The sequence below is a fragment of the Rhinopithecus roxellana genome, chromosome 3 (genome assembly GCF_007565055.1).
Source record: "Rhinopithecus roxellana isolate Shanxi Qingling chromosome 3, ASM756505v1, whole genome shotgun sequence".
Taxonomy (NCBI): domain Eukaryota; kingdom Metazoa; phylum Chordata; class Mammalia; order Primates; family Cercopithecidae; genus Rhinopithecus; species Rhinopithecus roxellana.
The window spans coordinates 62,514,137-62,529,392 of NC_044551.1; the positions used below are offsets into that span (position 1 = coordinate 62,514,137).

At 42.9% G+C, this 15,256-nt stretch overlaps 1 protein-coding gene across 1 annotated transcript; it reads left to right on the plus strand.

Moving 5' to 3' along the window:
• Nucleotides 1-1,672: 1,672 nt before the first annotated feature.
• Nucleotides 1,673-14,963, plus strand: MRPS36 (mitochondrial ribosomal protein S36). The gene is made up of 4 exons (XM_030927739.1): nucleotides 1,673-1,796; nucleotides 10,476-10,539; nucleotides 12,675-12,862; nucleotides 14,005-14,963. The coding sequence occupies exons 1-4, from the start codon at nucleotides 1,755-1,757 to the stop codon at nucleotides 14,020-14,022; spliced, it is 312 nt and encodes a 103-aa protein (XP_030783599.1). The 5' UTR covers nucleotides 1,673-1,754; the 3' UTR covers nucleotides 14,023-14,963.
• Nucleotides 14,964-15,256: the final 293 nt, after the last annotated feature.

Consider the following 15,256-nt stretch of genomic DNA (forward strand, 5'->3'; position numbering starts at 1 on the left):
AACAATGTGAATGTACTTAATGTGACTGAACTGCACATTTGAAAATAATTTTGTATTTTCAGTAGAGATGGGGTTAAAAGGTTAAAGCTTTTTTTTTTTTTTTTTTTTTTTTGAGATGGAGTCTCGCTCTGTCGCCCAGGCTGGAGTGCAGATGGCGCCACTGCACTCCGCCTGGGCGATTGCAAATGGCGCCACTGCACTCCAGCCTGGGCGACAGAGCGAGACTCCGTCTCAAAAAAAAAAAAAAGAAAAGAAAAAAAGAAAATAATTAAAATGGGGCCAGGCGCAGTGGCTCACGCCTGTAATACCAGCACTTAGGGAGGCCAAGGTGGATGGGTCACTTGAGGCCAGGAGTTGGAGATTAGTCTGGCCAATATGGTGAAACTCTGTCTCTACTAAAAATACAAAAATTAACCAGGCATGGTGGCAGGCGCCTGTAATCCCAGCTAGTGGGGAGGCTGAGGCTGGAGAATTGCTTGAGTCCAGGAGGCAAAGGTTGCAGTGAGCCGAGAGCACGCCACGCCACAGCACTCCAGGCTGGGCAACAGAGTAAGACTCCATCTCAAAAAAAAAAAAAAAAAAAAAACCAAAAAAACAAAACAAAACGGGTTAATGGCCTCTCTAGGGACACTGAATCCGAATAGACCATATTTGGGTTCAGTAACTTATATTTCTAAAAAGATCCCAAGACTTAGAATCACTGATGTATATCATCAAACACATTGGTCAAGCTTACAATACTATGTATAACCTAAGCATTATTTATCACAGAACGTAATGTAACTTTTTTGTGTGTGTGTGAGACGGAGTCTCCCTCTGTCGCTCAGGCTGGAGTGCAGTGGCGCAATCTTGGCTTACTGCAACCTCTGCCTTCTGGGTTCAAGCAATTCTCCTGCCTCACCTCCTGAGTAGCTGGAACTACAGGTGCCCGCCACCACGCCCGGCTAAATTTTGTATTTTTAGTAGAGACAGGTTTTACTATGTTGGCCAGTCTGGTCTCCTGACCTCAAGTGATCTATCTGCCCGCCTCAGCCTCCCGAAGTGCTGGGATTACAGGCGTGAGTCATAGCGCCCCGCCCGTAATGTAACTTTGGGGAAACGATATGGGTGGCTTACGTTTCAAATATTTCTGAATTTTTGAGTTATCTCAACTTGAAGCAAAGGCCCAGCAGTTCAATATCAGGAGTAATAAACGGTAAAGAAAACAGAAACCAAATTACAATCAAGCAATGCCAATCAGCAAGAGACTGTGACATGACCCTTTGTAAGCCAGAGTAAACTCTTGTGAGCCTGCCACTACCGTTTTAACAAAATTATTCATTTTAGGAAACCGCAGGGTTTTTGTTTTTCTTTAATTTTTTTAATCTTTGCAAGAGCTGACAGATCAGAAGGTTGTATTATTTATTTGGTTCCAGATAAAATTTTGAACTGTTTCGAAATTATAAACTTGCTTTCTGGAAAGGAAATGGTCCTAGACAATTTATAGGCAAATAAGCAAAAGAGACCCACCGTAACAAAACTTTGTCCTCAAAACGAAACAATAGAACACACGTGGGTCTATCCTAGGAGGGAGAAGGGGTTGGGGGGGTGGGGGTGGGGCCAGGCACAGGGGGCGGGGCCAGCCCCATGGCGGAGGAGGGCCCAGTCCGGTCTCCGCCTCCGCGACGTCCCGAGAAGCACCGCCCCCAGCCGCCCGGGACTCCGGTGATCGCTGCGGCTCGCTCGCGCCCCGGAAACTGCCCCTTCTCGGGGTCATGATGGGCAGCAAGATGGCGTCTGCCAGTAGGGTCGTTCAGGTAAAGCAATTTGTCGCGTTTCCGCACCTTAGCCGGTAGGACTGTGCTGACTATAGCGACGGCGTCGGGGAGGAAAGGCGGTGGGCAGAATCTGCGCGGTGACCGCGCCTCTGCGGAGGGCCAGCGGCGGCGCCCGCGTGTGTGTGTCACGATGGGACTTTGAGCCTCTAGGGCCGGGCAGTGAGGTGGGTCCGGCGCCGAGGGTTCGAGCCTGGCGGCAAGCGTGCAGCATCTTCGCAGGTAGGTCCTGTACCTACTGCCGGAGTGCCCGGCCCCTCCGCCAGGACCTTGTTAGTCTTAGGCGTCTGTGGGTGAGGCGGCCCTGGCGGTAGCCTGGCCAATCACCGTCTAGGATTGGCTGTGGTGCCCCCGATCAGCCAATCGGAACGAAGGCGGTAGCGGGGCGTGGAAGGAAGTGAACCCTGGATCTGACCCAGTGTCCCTTCAAGGTCTTGGGAATGGTCGGGCAACTGGCGCCGCGTACTGCGCCCTCGCCAGAGCGGGTTCTCCCCAACCTCTCCAAGCGTCTGGCTACACGCCAGATGAGGGGAATAGAAAAATGTTATTTAAGCTTAATTTGTGTGTGTGTGTGTATAAGCGTTGGTTTCACAAGCCTGTTTTCACTTGGTTTAGATAGACAGCTGAAGTAACTTAGTCTTTGAACCCTGAACGTGTATTATTTTATGATTGACTTTTATCTTTGATATGAGAAGTACATTTCGCTTTATATAAGTACATCTCTTAAAAGACCTTTTTATAAATTCCTGAGGTTGTCTGAATGATAATCCTAGATCCCAGTTTTTGGTCCCATTGCTGTGAATGATCCTCACTTATTCAGTGGGTAGTTATTGAGCATTAACTAGTTAAAGATTCTGTAAGGACTGAGAGACTATCTGACAAAGGTCTGTTATTCATAATATATAACCATATGTGTCAATAATATATAACAATTTAAAAATGGGTAAAAGACTTGGTGTTGCACAAAAGATACCCAAATGAGCAATGAACATTTTTAAAGGGGCTCAATATCATTACTTGCCAGGAAAATAAAAATTAAAACCATGAGGTCCTACACATCCACCAAAAATGACTAAAATTTAGACGTCAGTGTTGATAAGAATGTGAAGTGTCTGAAACCCTCAATAGTGCTGGTGGGAATATAAAATGTTACAGCCACTTTGGAAAGCTGTCAGTCTCTAATAGTTAAGCGTGTATCTACGGTATGACCCAGCAATTCTACTCATAGGTTTATTGCCCAAGAGAAGTGAATGCCCATAGTCTCTGTACCAAAATGTTCATAGAGAAAAGAGTTACTAGCAAAGAACTGGGGTCCAGAGCTGAGAGATTCCAGCCTGGCAGCAGGAGTGTGGCATCTCAGCAGGTAGGTACTGTACATACTGCCTTGGGGTCCCTGGCTCTGTTTCTGTTAGCCCCCAAACCAGAAACAATCTATATGTCTGTCTTTTGCATAAACAAATTGTGGTAGTTTGTTAAAATGGTAGAGTCCAAAGCAATACTAACAGCTGATCTATGCAAACAAATGAAGAAACCATGAGATATACAGTAAGGAATGGTCTGTGCCCTTCTAACATAGGAACAAAGACCTGTACTCACGTATTTAGAATTCATACCAGGTTCGTGACTGCACTCTTAAAAAACAAAAAAAGGAAAAGAATACTACCAATATGCTAATATAATATCACTTGAGCCTAGGAGTTTGACGCTGCAGTGAACCACAATCACCCCACTGCACCCCAGCCTGTGTAACAGGCTGTGTAACAGAGCAAGACCTGGTCTCAAAAAATAAATAATAGAGTATGTGCTAATATTATGTAATAATTACATATAACATTAGCAAAATTTATTGAGTATCTCTGTGACAGGCCTATAAAGTTAGGACTACAGTGCCAGTAAGAGAGTTTAGGCCAGGCTCACTGGTGTATGCCTGTAATCCCAACACTTTGGCAGTTTGAGGCAGGAGGATGGCTTGAGCCCAGGAGTTCAAGACCAGCCTGGGCAACATAGCAAGACCCCATCTCTATAAAAATTTTTAAAAATTAGCTGAGCATGGTGACATGCACCTGTGGTTCCAGCTACTCAGGAGGCTGAAGTGGGAAGATTGAGCCCGGGTGATCAAGGCTACAGTGAGCCATAATCATGCCTCTGCATTCCAGTCTGGACAACAGAGCTAGACCCTGACTCAAAAAAAAAAAAAAACGTAGAGCTTAGAATTTGGTTGTTGATCCATATCTTGAAGGAAGAGAAGAGTGCCAAAAGACTGATTGGCACAAACTGATAGGAAGTCACGTAGCATGGTCTCAGAACATTAAGTAAAGACAAAACTGGCTGGGCACAGTGGCTCACACCTGTAATCCCAACACTTTGGGAAGCCAAGGTGGGAAGACTGCTTGAGCCAGGAGTTCAAGATTAGCCTAGGCAACATAGCAAGACCCTGTCTCTATAAAAATTAGCCAGGCGGGAGGGGTGGTGTGTGATGTGTACCTGTAGTCCTAGCTACTCAGGAGGCTGAGGTGGAAAGATTACTTGAGCCCAGGAGTTTGATGCTGCAGTAAACAACGATCACTCCACTGCACCCCAGCCTGTGTAACAGAGCAAGACCTGGTCTCAAAAAATAAATAATAAAGTAAAACATTTTCAGACTGGCTAACAAATGAAAATCCAGTGCTATACTATTTATAAGAGGCATAGCTAAAACTGAGATTTGGAAAGGTAAAAATAAAGAGATAATCAACTGATCTTTGACAAAAGGGAATACAATGGAGACAAGATAGTCTTTCAACATGGTGCTGAAAAAATTGGAGATCCATCTAGACACAGACCTCACGTCCTTCACAAAAATTAAGTCAAAATGGATCCTAGACCTAAATGCAAAATGCAAATCTATAAAATCAATCCTTATAGGAGAAAATAAAACTAACCTTAGGTTTAGCAATGACTTTTTAGATACAACACCAAAGGCATGATCCATGAAAAATTAATTGATAAGCTGGACTTCATTAAAAAAATTCTGCTCTGTGAGACACTGTCAAAAAAAGGCAAGCCACATATTGGGAGAAAATACTTTCAAAAGACATATCTGATAAAAGACTATTATGGAAAACATAAGGCCGGACATGGTGACTCATGCCTGTAATCCCAGCACTTTGGGAGACCAAGGCGGGCAGATCACTTGAGTTCAGGAGTTTGAGACCAGCCTGGCCAACATGGCAAAACCCGTCTCTACTAAAAGTACAAAAATTATCTGGGCATGGTAGCGGGCACCTGTCATCCGAGCTACTCAGGAGGCCGAGGCAGGAGAATTGCTTGAACCTGGGAGACGGAGGTTGCAGTGAGCCCACTGCACTCCAGTCTGGGCAACAGAGCGAGACTCCGTCTCAGAAAAGAAAAAAAAAAAAGGAAACAGAAGAACTCAACAATAAGAAAATAAATAAAAATAAATGACTGAATTTTAAAATGGGCAAAACAGCTGAACAGACACTTCATCAAAGAAAATATACACACTTTGGGAGGCTGAACTGGGTGGATCGCTTGAGCCCTGGAGTTCAAGACCAGCCTGGCCAACATAGTGAAAGCCTGTCTCTACAAAAAATACAAAAGTTAACTGGGTGTGGTGGTGCACACCTGTAGTCCCAGCTACTTGGGAGGCTGAAGTGGGAGGATCAGTTTAAGTGGGAGGATTGCTTGAACTTGGGATGTTGAGGTTGCACTGAGCTGAGATCACACCACTGTACTCTAGCCTGGGCAACAGAGCATAACCCTGTCTCAAAAGAAAAATGATATACAAATGACAAATAGGTCTAATGAAAAGATACTCAGCCAGGCACGGTGGCTCACGCCTATAATCCCAGCACTTTGGGAGGCCTAGGTGGATGGATCACCTGAGGTCAGGAGTTTTGAGACCAGCCTGGCCAACATGGCGAAACCCCATCTCTACTAAAAGTACAAAAATTAGCCAGGTGTGGTGGTGTGCACCTGTAATCCCAGCTACTTGGGAGGCTGAGGCAGGAGAATTGCTTAAACCTGGGAGGCGGAGGTTGCAGTGAGCCGAGATCGCGCCATTGTACTCCAGCCTGGGCGACAGAGTGAGACTCTGTCTCAAAAAAAGAGAAGATACTCAACATCATATGTTATTAGAGAATTTCAAGTTAAGACAACCATTACACACCTGTCAGAATGGCCAGAATCCGAAACACTTGACAACACTTAATGTTGACAAAGATGTGAATTCTTATTACTATCCCACCTAACAGGAACTCTCATTCATTGCTGGTGGGAATGCAAAATGGTACAGCCACTTTGGAAGACGGTTTGGCAATTTCTTTCTTTTTTAGGCACATGCCACCATGCCTAATTTTTGTATTTTTTGTAGAGTCAGGGTTTCACTATGTTGCCCAGGCTGGTCTTGAACTCGTGGACTCAAGTGATCCACCTGCCTTGACCTCCTGAAGTGTTGGGATTACAGGCGTCAGCCACGGCACTGATCCCAGTTTGGCAATTTCATACAAAAGGAAACATAATCTTACCGTACGATCTAGCCATTACACTCCATAGTATCTACCCAAGTGAGTTGAAAACTTATGTCCACATAAAAGCTGCACACAGATGTTTATAGCAGCTTTATTCATAATTACCAAAATTTAGAAGCAAACAAGATATCCTTCAGTAGGTGAATTGATAAACTGTGGTACATCCAGATATTGAAATATTATTCAGCACTAAAAAGAAATGAGCTATCAAGCCATGAAAAGGCATGAATAAATCTTAGATGGGGCCAGGCACTGTGGCTCACGCCTGAAATCCCAACACTTTGGGAGGCCGAGGTGGGCAGATCACGAGGTCAAGAGATTGAGACCATCCTGGCCAACATGGAGAATCCCCATCTCTACTAAAAATACAAAAATTAGTTGGACATGGCGGCACTTACCTGTAGTCCCAGCTACTCAGGAGGCTGAGGCAGGAGAATCACTCGAACCTGGGTGGAGGTTGCATTGAGCCGAGATCGTACCATTGCACTCCAGCCTGGGCAACAGAGCGAGACTTTGTCTCAGAAAAAAAAGAAAAAAATCTTAGATGGATAGTTTGACCTTTTCTAGAATGTCATATGGTTGCAGTCATACAGTGGGAGCCTTTTCGGATTGGCTTCTTAGTTATCCAACTAATATGCAGTTGGAGTTATTTGTCATATTTGTATTTAGAATGTAAAAAGACAATTGAGAAGGGGAAATTTTTGTTTTGTTTTGTTTGAGACAGAGTCTCACTTTGTCACACAGGCTGGAGTGTAGTGGCGCGATAATGGCTCACTGCAGTCTTGACCTCCCGAGGTTCAAGTGGATCCTCCTGCCTCATTCCCCGAAATAGCTGGGACTAAAGGTGTGCAACACCACTCACAGCTAATTTTTTGGTATTTTTTGTAGAGACGGGGTTTCGCCATGTTGCCCAGGCTAGTTTCAAACTCCTGAGCTCAAGAAATCCACCTGCCTCAGACTCCCAAACTGCTGAGATTATAGGTGTGAGTCACCACACCCAATCAAGAAGGGGAAATGAGAGCATAAGCTGAATATCAGATGACAGTAGGAATTATTGTTAAGTGTGGCAAAAGTATTGGGGCTCACTTGAACAAAAACTAGGGTGAACTAAGGTGTCTACCATGATTATATTTGTAATCTGGTGAGTTAATAAACAGTGACTTTTTTTTGAGACAGGATCTTGCTGTTGCCCAGGCTGCAGTGCAGCAGCATGATCTTGTCTGGTTTACTGTATCTCAACCTCTCGGGCTCAAGTGATCTTCCCAACTAAGCCTCCCAAGTAGCTGGCACGACAGGCCCACGCCACCATGCTCAGCTAACTTTTTAAATTTTTGGTAGAGACAGGGTCTCACTATATTGCCCAGGCTGGTCTCGAACTCCTGGGCTCAAGTGATCTGCCTGCCTCAGCCTCTCAAAGTGCTGGGATTACATGCATGAGCCACTGAGCCTGGCTTCACTGCTTTCAAATTGGAAAAAAAAAAAAAGTATTGGGGTTATGATTTAACAAAAATTCTGTTTGTCAGTAATGTGTGGAAGGTATTAACAGATGAGATGGGATTAAATGTTTAGGATTTGTTTAATCAGGGAAGGGATGATGAAATAAGATTGACTATATTATTGTTAAAGTTGTGTGATGAATATATCAGGGTTTATTTTATGCCATTCTACTTTTTTGCATTTAAAACACTTTCTAGGGCTGGGTGCAGTGGCTCATGCCTGTAATCCCCGTACTTTAGGCGGCCAAGGCAGGAGGATCGCCAGAGTTCAAGACCCACCTAAGGAACATAGGGAGAGGCCATCTCCACAAAAAATGTTAAAAATTAGCCAGGCGTGGTGGGGCACACTTGTAGTCCCAGTTACTTTGGAGGCTGAGGTGGGAGGATCACTTGGGCCTGGCAGGTTGAGGCTGTAATGAGCTGTGATCACACCACTGCACTCCAGCCTGGGTGACAGAGCAAGACCCTATCTCAAAATAATTTTTGTTGTTGTTAAAAAGTAGGGATACCAAAGAGAGTGGGAATTTAATTTATAAGACCATATTATTATTGTTGTTTTTCTTTAAGATGAAGTCTTGCTCTGTCACCCAGGCTGGAGTGCAGTGGCACAATCTTGGCTCACTGCAACCTCCACCTCCTGGGTTCAAGTGATTTCTCATGCCCCAGCCTCCTGAGTAGCTGGGATTACAAGTGTGCACCATCATACCCAGCTAACTTTTGTATTTTTAGTAGAGACAGGGTTTCACCATGTTGACCAGGTTGATCCTGAACTCCTGACCTCAAGTGATCTGCCCGCTTTGGCCTTCCAAAGTGCTGGGATTACAGGTGTGAGACACTGTGCCTGGCCTATAAGGCCATATTAAATCATGTTTTTAAGTATATAAAAGCAGTGTTGCAAATGATTCTTTCTCTGCAGTGTATGTACATTTGTATAAGTATATAATACATATTTACATGCCTATACAGTTAGACCTAACTTACAAAAGGTTTATTCACTTATTTGGCAACTGTTTCTTGGACATTTACCGTGTAACAGGAATGCTGCTGCAGAAGTGCTTAATTTTCTGTCTCTGACTGTCCAGGAGCTTAGCACTGTCCTATAATCATTGGCTAACTTATCTGTCCTCTGAAAACATGAGGAGGAGTTTTTAACTCAGACTTTGGAATTTGGGAAAGGTTCTTAGAGAAGAGTGACATGTGAGCTGTTGTAAAGGATAAGCAGTCAGAAGGATAGGCATGGAAGTGGAATGGGATGGGAGGGAGGGAGATTTCATGGCAGAGGACATAAGCTCTAGATGGAATGGGGATAAATAGCAGGATGAATTGGGGAAAGGAAAAGTACTTCAGAATACCTGGAGCAACAAGTAAGGAGAGGCCAGATCACGATGGGTGTTGTGAGTGCCAAATAAGATTTTGAACTTTATCGTGAAATCTGTGGAACATTTTTCAAACTTCTTTTTTTTTTTTTTTTTTTTTTGAGACGGAGTCTCGCTCTGTCGCCCAGGCTGGAGTACAGTGGCCGGATCTCCGCTCACTGCAAGCTCCGCCTCCCAGGTTCACACCATTCTCCTGCCTCAGCCTCCCAAGTAGCTGGGACTACAGGCGCCCGCCACCTCACCCGGCTAGATTTTTGTATTTTTTAAGTAGAGACGGGGTTTCACCGTGTTAGCCAGGATGGTCTGATCTCCTGACCTCGTGATCCACCCGTCTCGGCCTCCCAAAGGGCTGGGATTACAGGCTTGAGCCACCACGCCCGGCCTACTTCTTTTTTTTTTTTTATTTTAAGTTGTGGAGAGGGAGTCTCACCTTCTTGCTCAGGCTGGTCTCAAACTCCTGGGCTCAAGCCATCCTCCTGCCTCAGCCTCCCAAAGTGCTGGGATTACAGGCATGAGCCACCGATCCCAGCCAGTTTTCAAACTTTTAAATAGGGGAGTGACAATAGGACAGATAGAACATTCTCTTAAGAAGCTTGGCTATGAAAGTGAAAGTGAAGAAATAGCTAATAGAGAAGTTTTTGTTTGTTTGTTTGTTTGTTTGTTTGTTTTGAGACAGAGCCTCACTCTGTCACCCAGGCTGGAGTGCAGTGGCTCGATCTTGGCTCACAGCAACTTCTGCCTCCCGGGTTCAAGCAGTTCTCTGCTTCAGCCTCCTGAGTAGCTGGGATTACAGGCGCCCACCACCATGCCCTGCTAATTTTTTTTATTTTTTTAGTAGAGATGGGGTTTCGCCATCTTGGCTAGGCTGGTCTTGAATTCGTGACCTCATGCAGTCTGCCCGCCTGGGCCTCTCAAAGTGTTGGGATTACAGGCATAAGCCACTGTGCTCAGCCAGCTTTCAATTCTTACCAATCTATAAGTCATGCAACATAAAATCCACATCATCTCCTCCACTGGGTTGCTTTGAAGTACACCTTCGATAGTACAATGAAAGTCTTGTGATTATATATAAAGTACAAAGTTGTGTTTACCAGATAGACAAGTTAATAATTCATAGACCAGCTTTCCTGGTTGGGGAAGAGTATAATTTAAAGTTGCTGTCAAATAGTAAGTTTAACAAAAGTATCTATTTATGAGGTTTAGAAGATCATTTCTTTTAGTTAATGAGATTGTTTTTCATGCATATTATTTTTCCTTTAGGTAGTCAAACCACACACTCCATTAATAAGGTTTCCTGACAGAAGAGACAATCCTAAACCCAATGGTAAGTTGTATTTTATTTAGATTTCTTTTAAAATTGTGTACGTGAATATTTATAAATGAATATTTTATTATAGGCAATATTTCTCATTTAAAAATCAGTTAAGGGCCGGGCGCGGTGGCTCAAGCCTGTAATCCCAGCACTTTGGGAGGCCGAGACGGGCGGATCACGAGGTCAGGAGATCGAGACCATCCTGGCTAACACGGTGAAACCCCGTCTCTACTAAAAATACAAAAAACTAGCCGGGCGAGGTGGCGGGAGCCTGTAGTCCCAGCTACTCGGGAGGCTGAGGCAGGAGAATGGCGTAAACCCGGGAGGCGGAGCTTGCAGTGAGCTGAGATCCGGCCACTGCACTCCAGCCTGGGCGATAGAGCGAGACTCCGTCTCAAAAAAAAAAAAAAAAAAATCAGTTAAGACTATTGGAGCTTAGATCAAAGTAGTGCCCTATGCAGCATGCAAGTAGAAATTAACTTATGGCCGGGCGCGGTGGCTCACACCTGTAATCCCAGCACTTTGGGAGGCCGAGGCAGGCAGATAACCTGAGGTCAGGAGTTCGAGACCAGCCTGGGCAACATGTTGAAACCCTGTCTCTACTAAAAAATATAAAAATATTAGCCAGGCATGGTGGTGGGCTCCTATAGTCCCAGCTACTCGGGAGACTGAAGCGGAGAAATGCTTGAACCCAGGAGGCGGAGGTTGGAGTGAGCCGAGATCATGCCACTGCACTCCAGCTTGGGTGACAGGGCAAGACTTTGTCTCAAAAAAAAAAAAAATTATTACCTCTATTTTATTTTACTTTTTGAGACAGGGTCTTGCTCTGTCTCCCAGGCTGGAGTACAGTGGTGCTATCTTGGCACACTGTAGCCTCCCCCTCCTGGGTTCAAGCAATTCTTGTGCTTCAACCTCCTTAGTAGCTGGGATTACAGGCATACACCAGCACACCTGACTAATTTTTGTATTTTTAGTAGACACAGGGTTTACACCATGTTGTCTAGGCTGGTCTGGAACTCCTGATCTCAGGTGATCTGCCTGCCTTGGCTTCCCGAAGTGCTGGGATTACAGGCGTGAGCCACATACCTGGCCTTTATTACCCCTATTTTAAAAGGTAGTGACTCAACAGAAGATGTCTCTGAATTTCTAGTGAGTTTATATGGGCTAAATTTTGTCCTGCCTTTACTCTCTCCTATCCTTTAGAAGATTCTCCCAGCCTTCCATTTGCAGAGACTGTGAAAATAATAACCCTTCCTATGTTTCTCTCCTCATCAACCATCTTTTCTTTCATTCATTCATTTATCTATTCATCTAGTCAGTAAATGTTTTTTGGATTGTCTTAATCCTTAGCATTTATTTGAAATGAATGGGAGAAGATTCTGAAAGGGTTCTGTTTTTCTCTGATTCCCACCCCCCCCTTTTTTTTTTTTTTTTAAACCAGATCCTCGGTGCTTCTCTTGCTTTAATTCAGGCAATTTCAACATATTTTATAGGTATATTTTTAACTTATTGTAACTATTGAAGAATTAAGATAAACAAGTGTGAAGATACTGAGAAAACTACCCTCATTTACATTTACTGACTTTCTTATTCCTTGTTATAAGATATTACCTGTAAACTCCACCATGTGTTGGCCTATGAGGGGTTATGTGAGATAAGCTTAAGTAGTGTAGGTTCCCCTAAAGGGTTGAATTCCACTAACTAGAAATTTCATTATTTTACATTTTTGTAACTCATTTACTTAAAACTGCTCCTTTGCTGGGTACAGTGGCACATGCCTATAGTCCTAACTACTCACAGGCTGAGGTGGGATAGCAGGAGGCTGAGGCAGGATGCTTGCTTGAGCCCAGGAGTTCAAGATCAGCCTGGACAACAAAGTAAGACCCCATCTCTAAATAACAAATATATAAAAATTTTAAAGTTACCTCCTTATTTGTTTTTAGAAACCTTTATGAAATTATGTATAGCCAACTGAGTTCCCCTACAATATTTACCTTTTGGAATTATAATACTTCAAGAGTTATTTGAAGAATGACCTCATTTCAAGAATGACTTGATTATTTGATAATATTTTAAGACTCAGTATTTTGACATCTGAACAATTTCTCTAATAAGGTCTTTTTTTTTTTTTTTTTTTTTAATTTCAGTGTCGGAAGCTTTGAGATCAGCAGGGCTACCATCTCACTCTTCTGTAATTTCACAACATTCTAAGGGAAGTAAATCACCAGATTTGTTGATGTATCAGGGTCCACCAGATACTGCAGAAATAATAAAAACATTACCTCAGAAATACAGAAGGAAACTTGTATCTCAAGAAGAAATTGAATTTATCCAAGTAAGTCGTTGCTCTTTGTCCCAAGACTATGCAAAACACCATAACATTTGGGCTTTGGGGGTTTCATTTGCTGATTTACATGCTATTCCTATTGTCATGTCAGAGTGTGGTCAGAGCTAAGACAGGATGGTCAGGTAGGCCAAGACTACGAGAAACAAACCATAGTCAAATCCCTCTGTAAATATGCGTGGTATATCAATGTCAATAGATACAATCACATAAAAAAACAGTTCTTTGGGGTCTTCAATAATTTTTCAGAGTGTAAAGAGCTCCTGATACCAAGAAATTTAAGGACAGGTCAACCTTGAGTCCCTTCCAGGTCTGACATTATGTTTATAAGAATTGATAAAAGGGCTGGGCATTGTGGCTCATGCCTGTAATCCCAGCACTTTGGGAGGTCAAAGCAGGTGGATCACCTGAGGTCAGGAGTTGGAGACCAGCCTGGCCAATATGGTGAAATCCTGTCTCTACCAAAACTACAAAAATTAGCTGGATATGGTGGCGGGTGCCTGTAATCCCAGCTACTTGGGAGGCTGAGGCAGGAGAATCTCTTGAACCCGGGAGGCAGAGGTTGCAGTGAGCCGAAATGGCACCACTGCACTCTAGCTTGGGCAGCAAGAGTGAAACTCCGGAAACTGTCTCAAAAAAAAAAAAAAAAGAATTGATATGAGTACCCTAAAGTTTTGACTAATTCAAAACTATGTTTTAAAAACCAAAGATTGGCCGGGTGCGGTGGCTCAAGCCTGTAATCCCAGCACTTTGGGAGGCCGAGACGGGTGGATCACGAGGTCAGGAGATCGAGACCATCCTAGCTAACACCGTGAAACCTCGTCTCTACTAAAAAATACAAAAAACTAGCCAGGCGAGGTGGCAGGCACCTGTAGTCCCAGCTACTCGGGAGGCTGAGGCAGGAGAATGGTGTAAACCCGGGAGGCGGAGCTTGCAGTGAGATGAGATCCGGCCACTGCACTCCAGCCTGGGCGACAGAGCGAGACTCCGTCTCAAAAACAAACAAACAAACAAACAAACAAAAAAACCAAAGATTACTTGCTGAAGATTGTATAAATTTGTAAAGTTACCATCAAAACATTTCCTGGGTCAATTTAACATCTAATCTTACTGCTTTATTTTTCCCTTTTCAGCGTGGAGGTCCTGAATAACCATGGTGGCTGCTGTTTGTCATCAGACAATAGAATTGTCTTTACAATAAAGGACTTCCAAAATGATAGATGAGAAACTGTATATTAAACACCTTTAATAAATACTATGAAAAAAATGAAATATAGAAAATTTAGATGGACACTTGTATTTCCTAATTTATGTATCTTGGTCAGCTTCTCCACAAGCTTACCTAATTATTTATACACTTTATACTTATTAAAGTATACATTTTTAAATGTTAGCCTATTAATTTACTCTTGATTATCAAACATTACCAGTGTTGAACTATTAAAAGCACATAATGTATAGTAAACTATCATAGGATTCTTATAATTTCACTTTTCTTTCTGTTTAGACATGGAAAAATTTATCAGTCAGAATTGCTGTTTTAGGTACATGATTTTCCTGAAGTTGGGTGAGGATCAGTGAAATAATGACTCTATTACTTGTTCTTAATTCTCTGTTCTCTAATGTTTTTTCATTCGCAAGTTTACTGGAGTATAACTGGCTTAGTAAGTATATCCTACTCTGAATGATAAAAATATAGTCAAGCTAAAATAGGTGACTATACTATTAAGATAGAGGAGATCATACAAAAGGTTCCAAGGAAGTCAAAGAGTATAAAATGGAAAATAATTAAGAGACCAAAATGAATATAGCATAGGAATAAAGATTTCACTAGAAATTGCACTGTATTATGTTTCGGAGGTTGTAAGGAAGTCTTGTTCTTTGGTTTATTTTACTGTTTTGTGATCTTGTATGCAAATCCTGATAACCATTAACTTTCTCAAACTTAATGTCTCAAAGCCTCATAAAATCAACATAAATATTTACTTATTAAGCAGTTTATGAAACTTTAATGGGGCCCCCTGTGCCAAGGGTATGTGTATTATGAAGTAAAACCTCACAAAGCTAAATAAATTCTCTTCCATACCTTTAACGATTTCCAGAATATGCTTTAAAGAAGTGGTCCCTGAGAGTTAAGGGTAGCTCATGAGCTAGAAATAGAATTGGTTTTGAGTATGCTTCTGTATTTACTCAGTTACCTGTGGGTTAATTTTTACTTATTTCTACTACTACACAGAGTTGATCTACTTCTCTTATAAATTTTTTGCTGTGGCCTAGTGTAAATGTTGTTCAGCACAAATATGAGATAGGGATTGGGGTTTGATGCTGGCAATAAGCTGTTCTGGTGACTCATTGAAAAACATGATTCAGGCCAGGTGCAGTGGC

Bases quoted from the DNA above. Each gene is read 5' to 3' on its own strand.
- MRPS36 (XM_030927739.1), top strand. From the start codon at position 1,755: ATGATGGGCAGCAAGATGGCGTCTGCCAGTAGGGTCGTTCAG. The intron at 1,797-10,475 runs GTAAAGCAATTT...TTTTTCCTTTAG, and splicing joins CTGCCAGTAGGGTCGTTCAG to GTAGTCAAACCACACACTCC. The intron at 10,540-12,674 runs GTAAGTTGTATT...TTTTAATTTCAG, and splicing joins AGACAATCCTAAACCCAATG to TGTCGGAAGCTTTGAGATCA.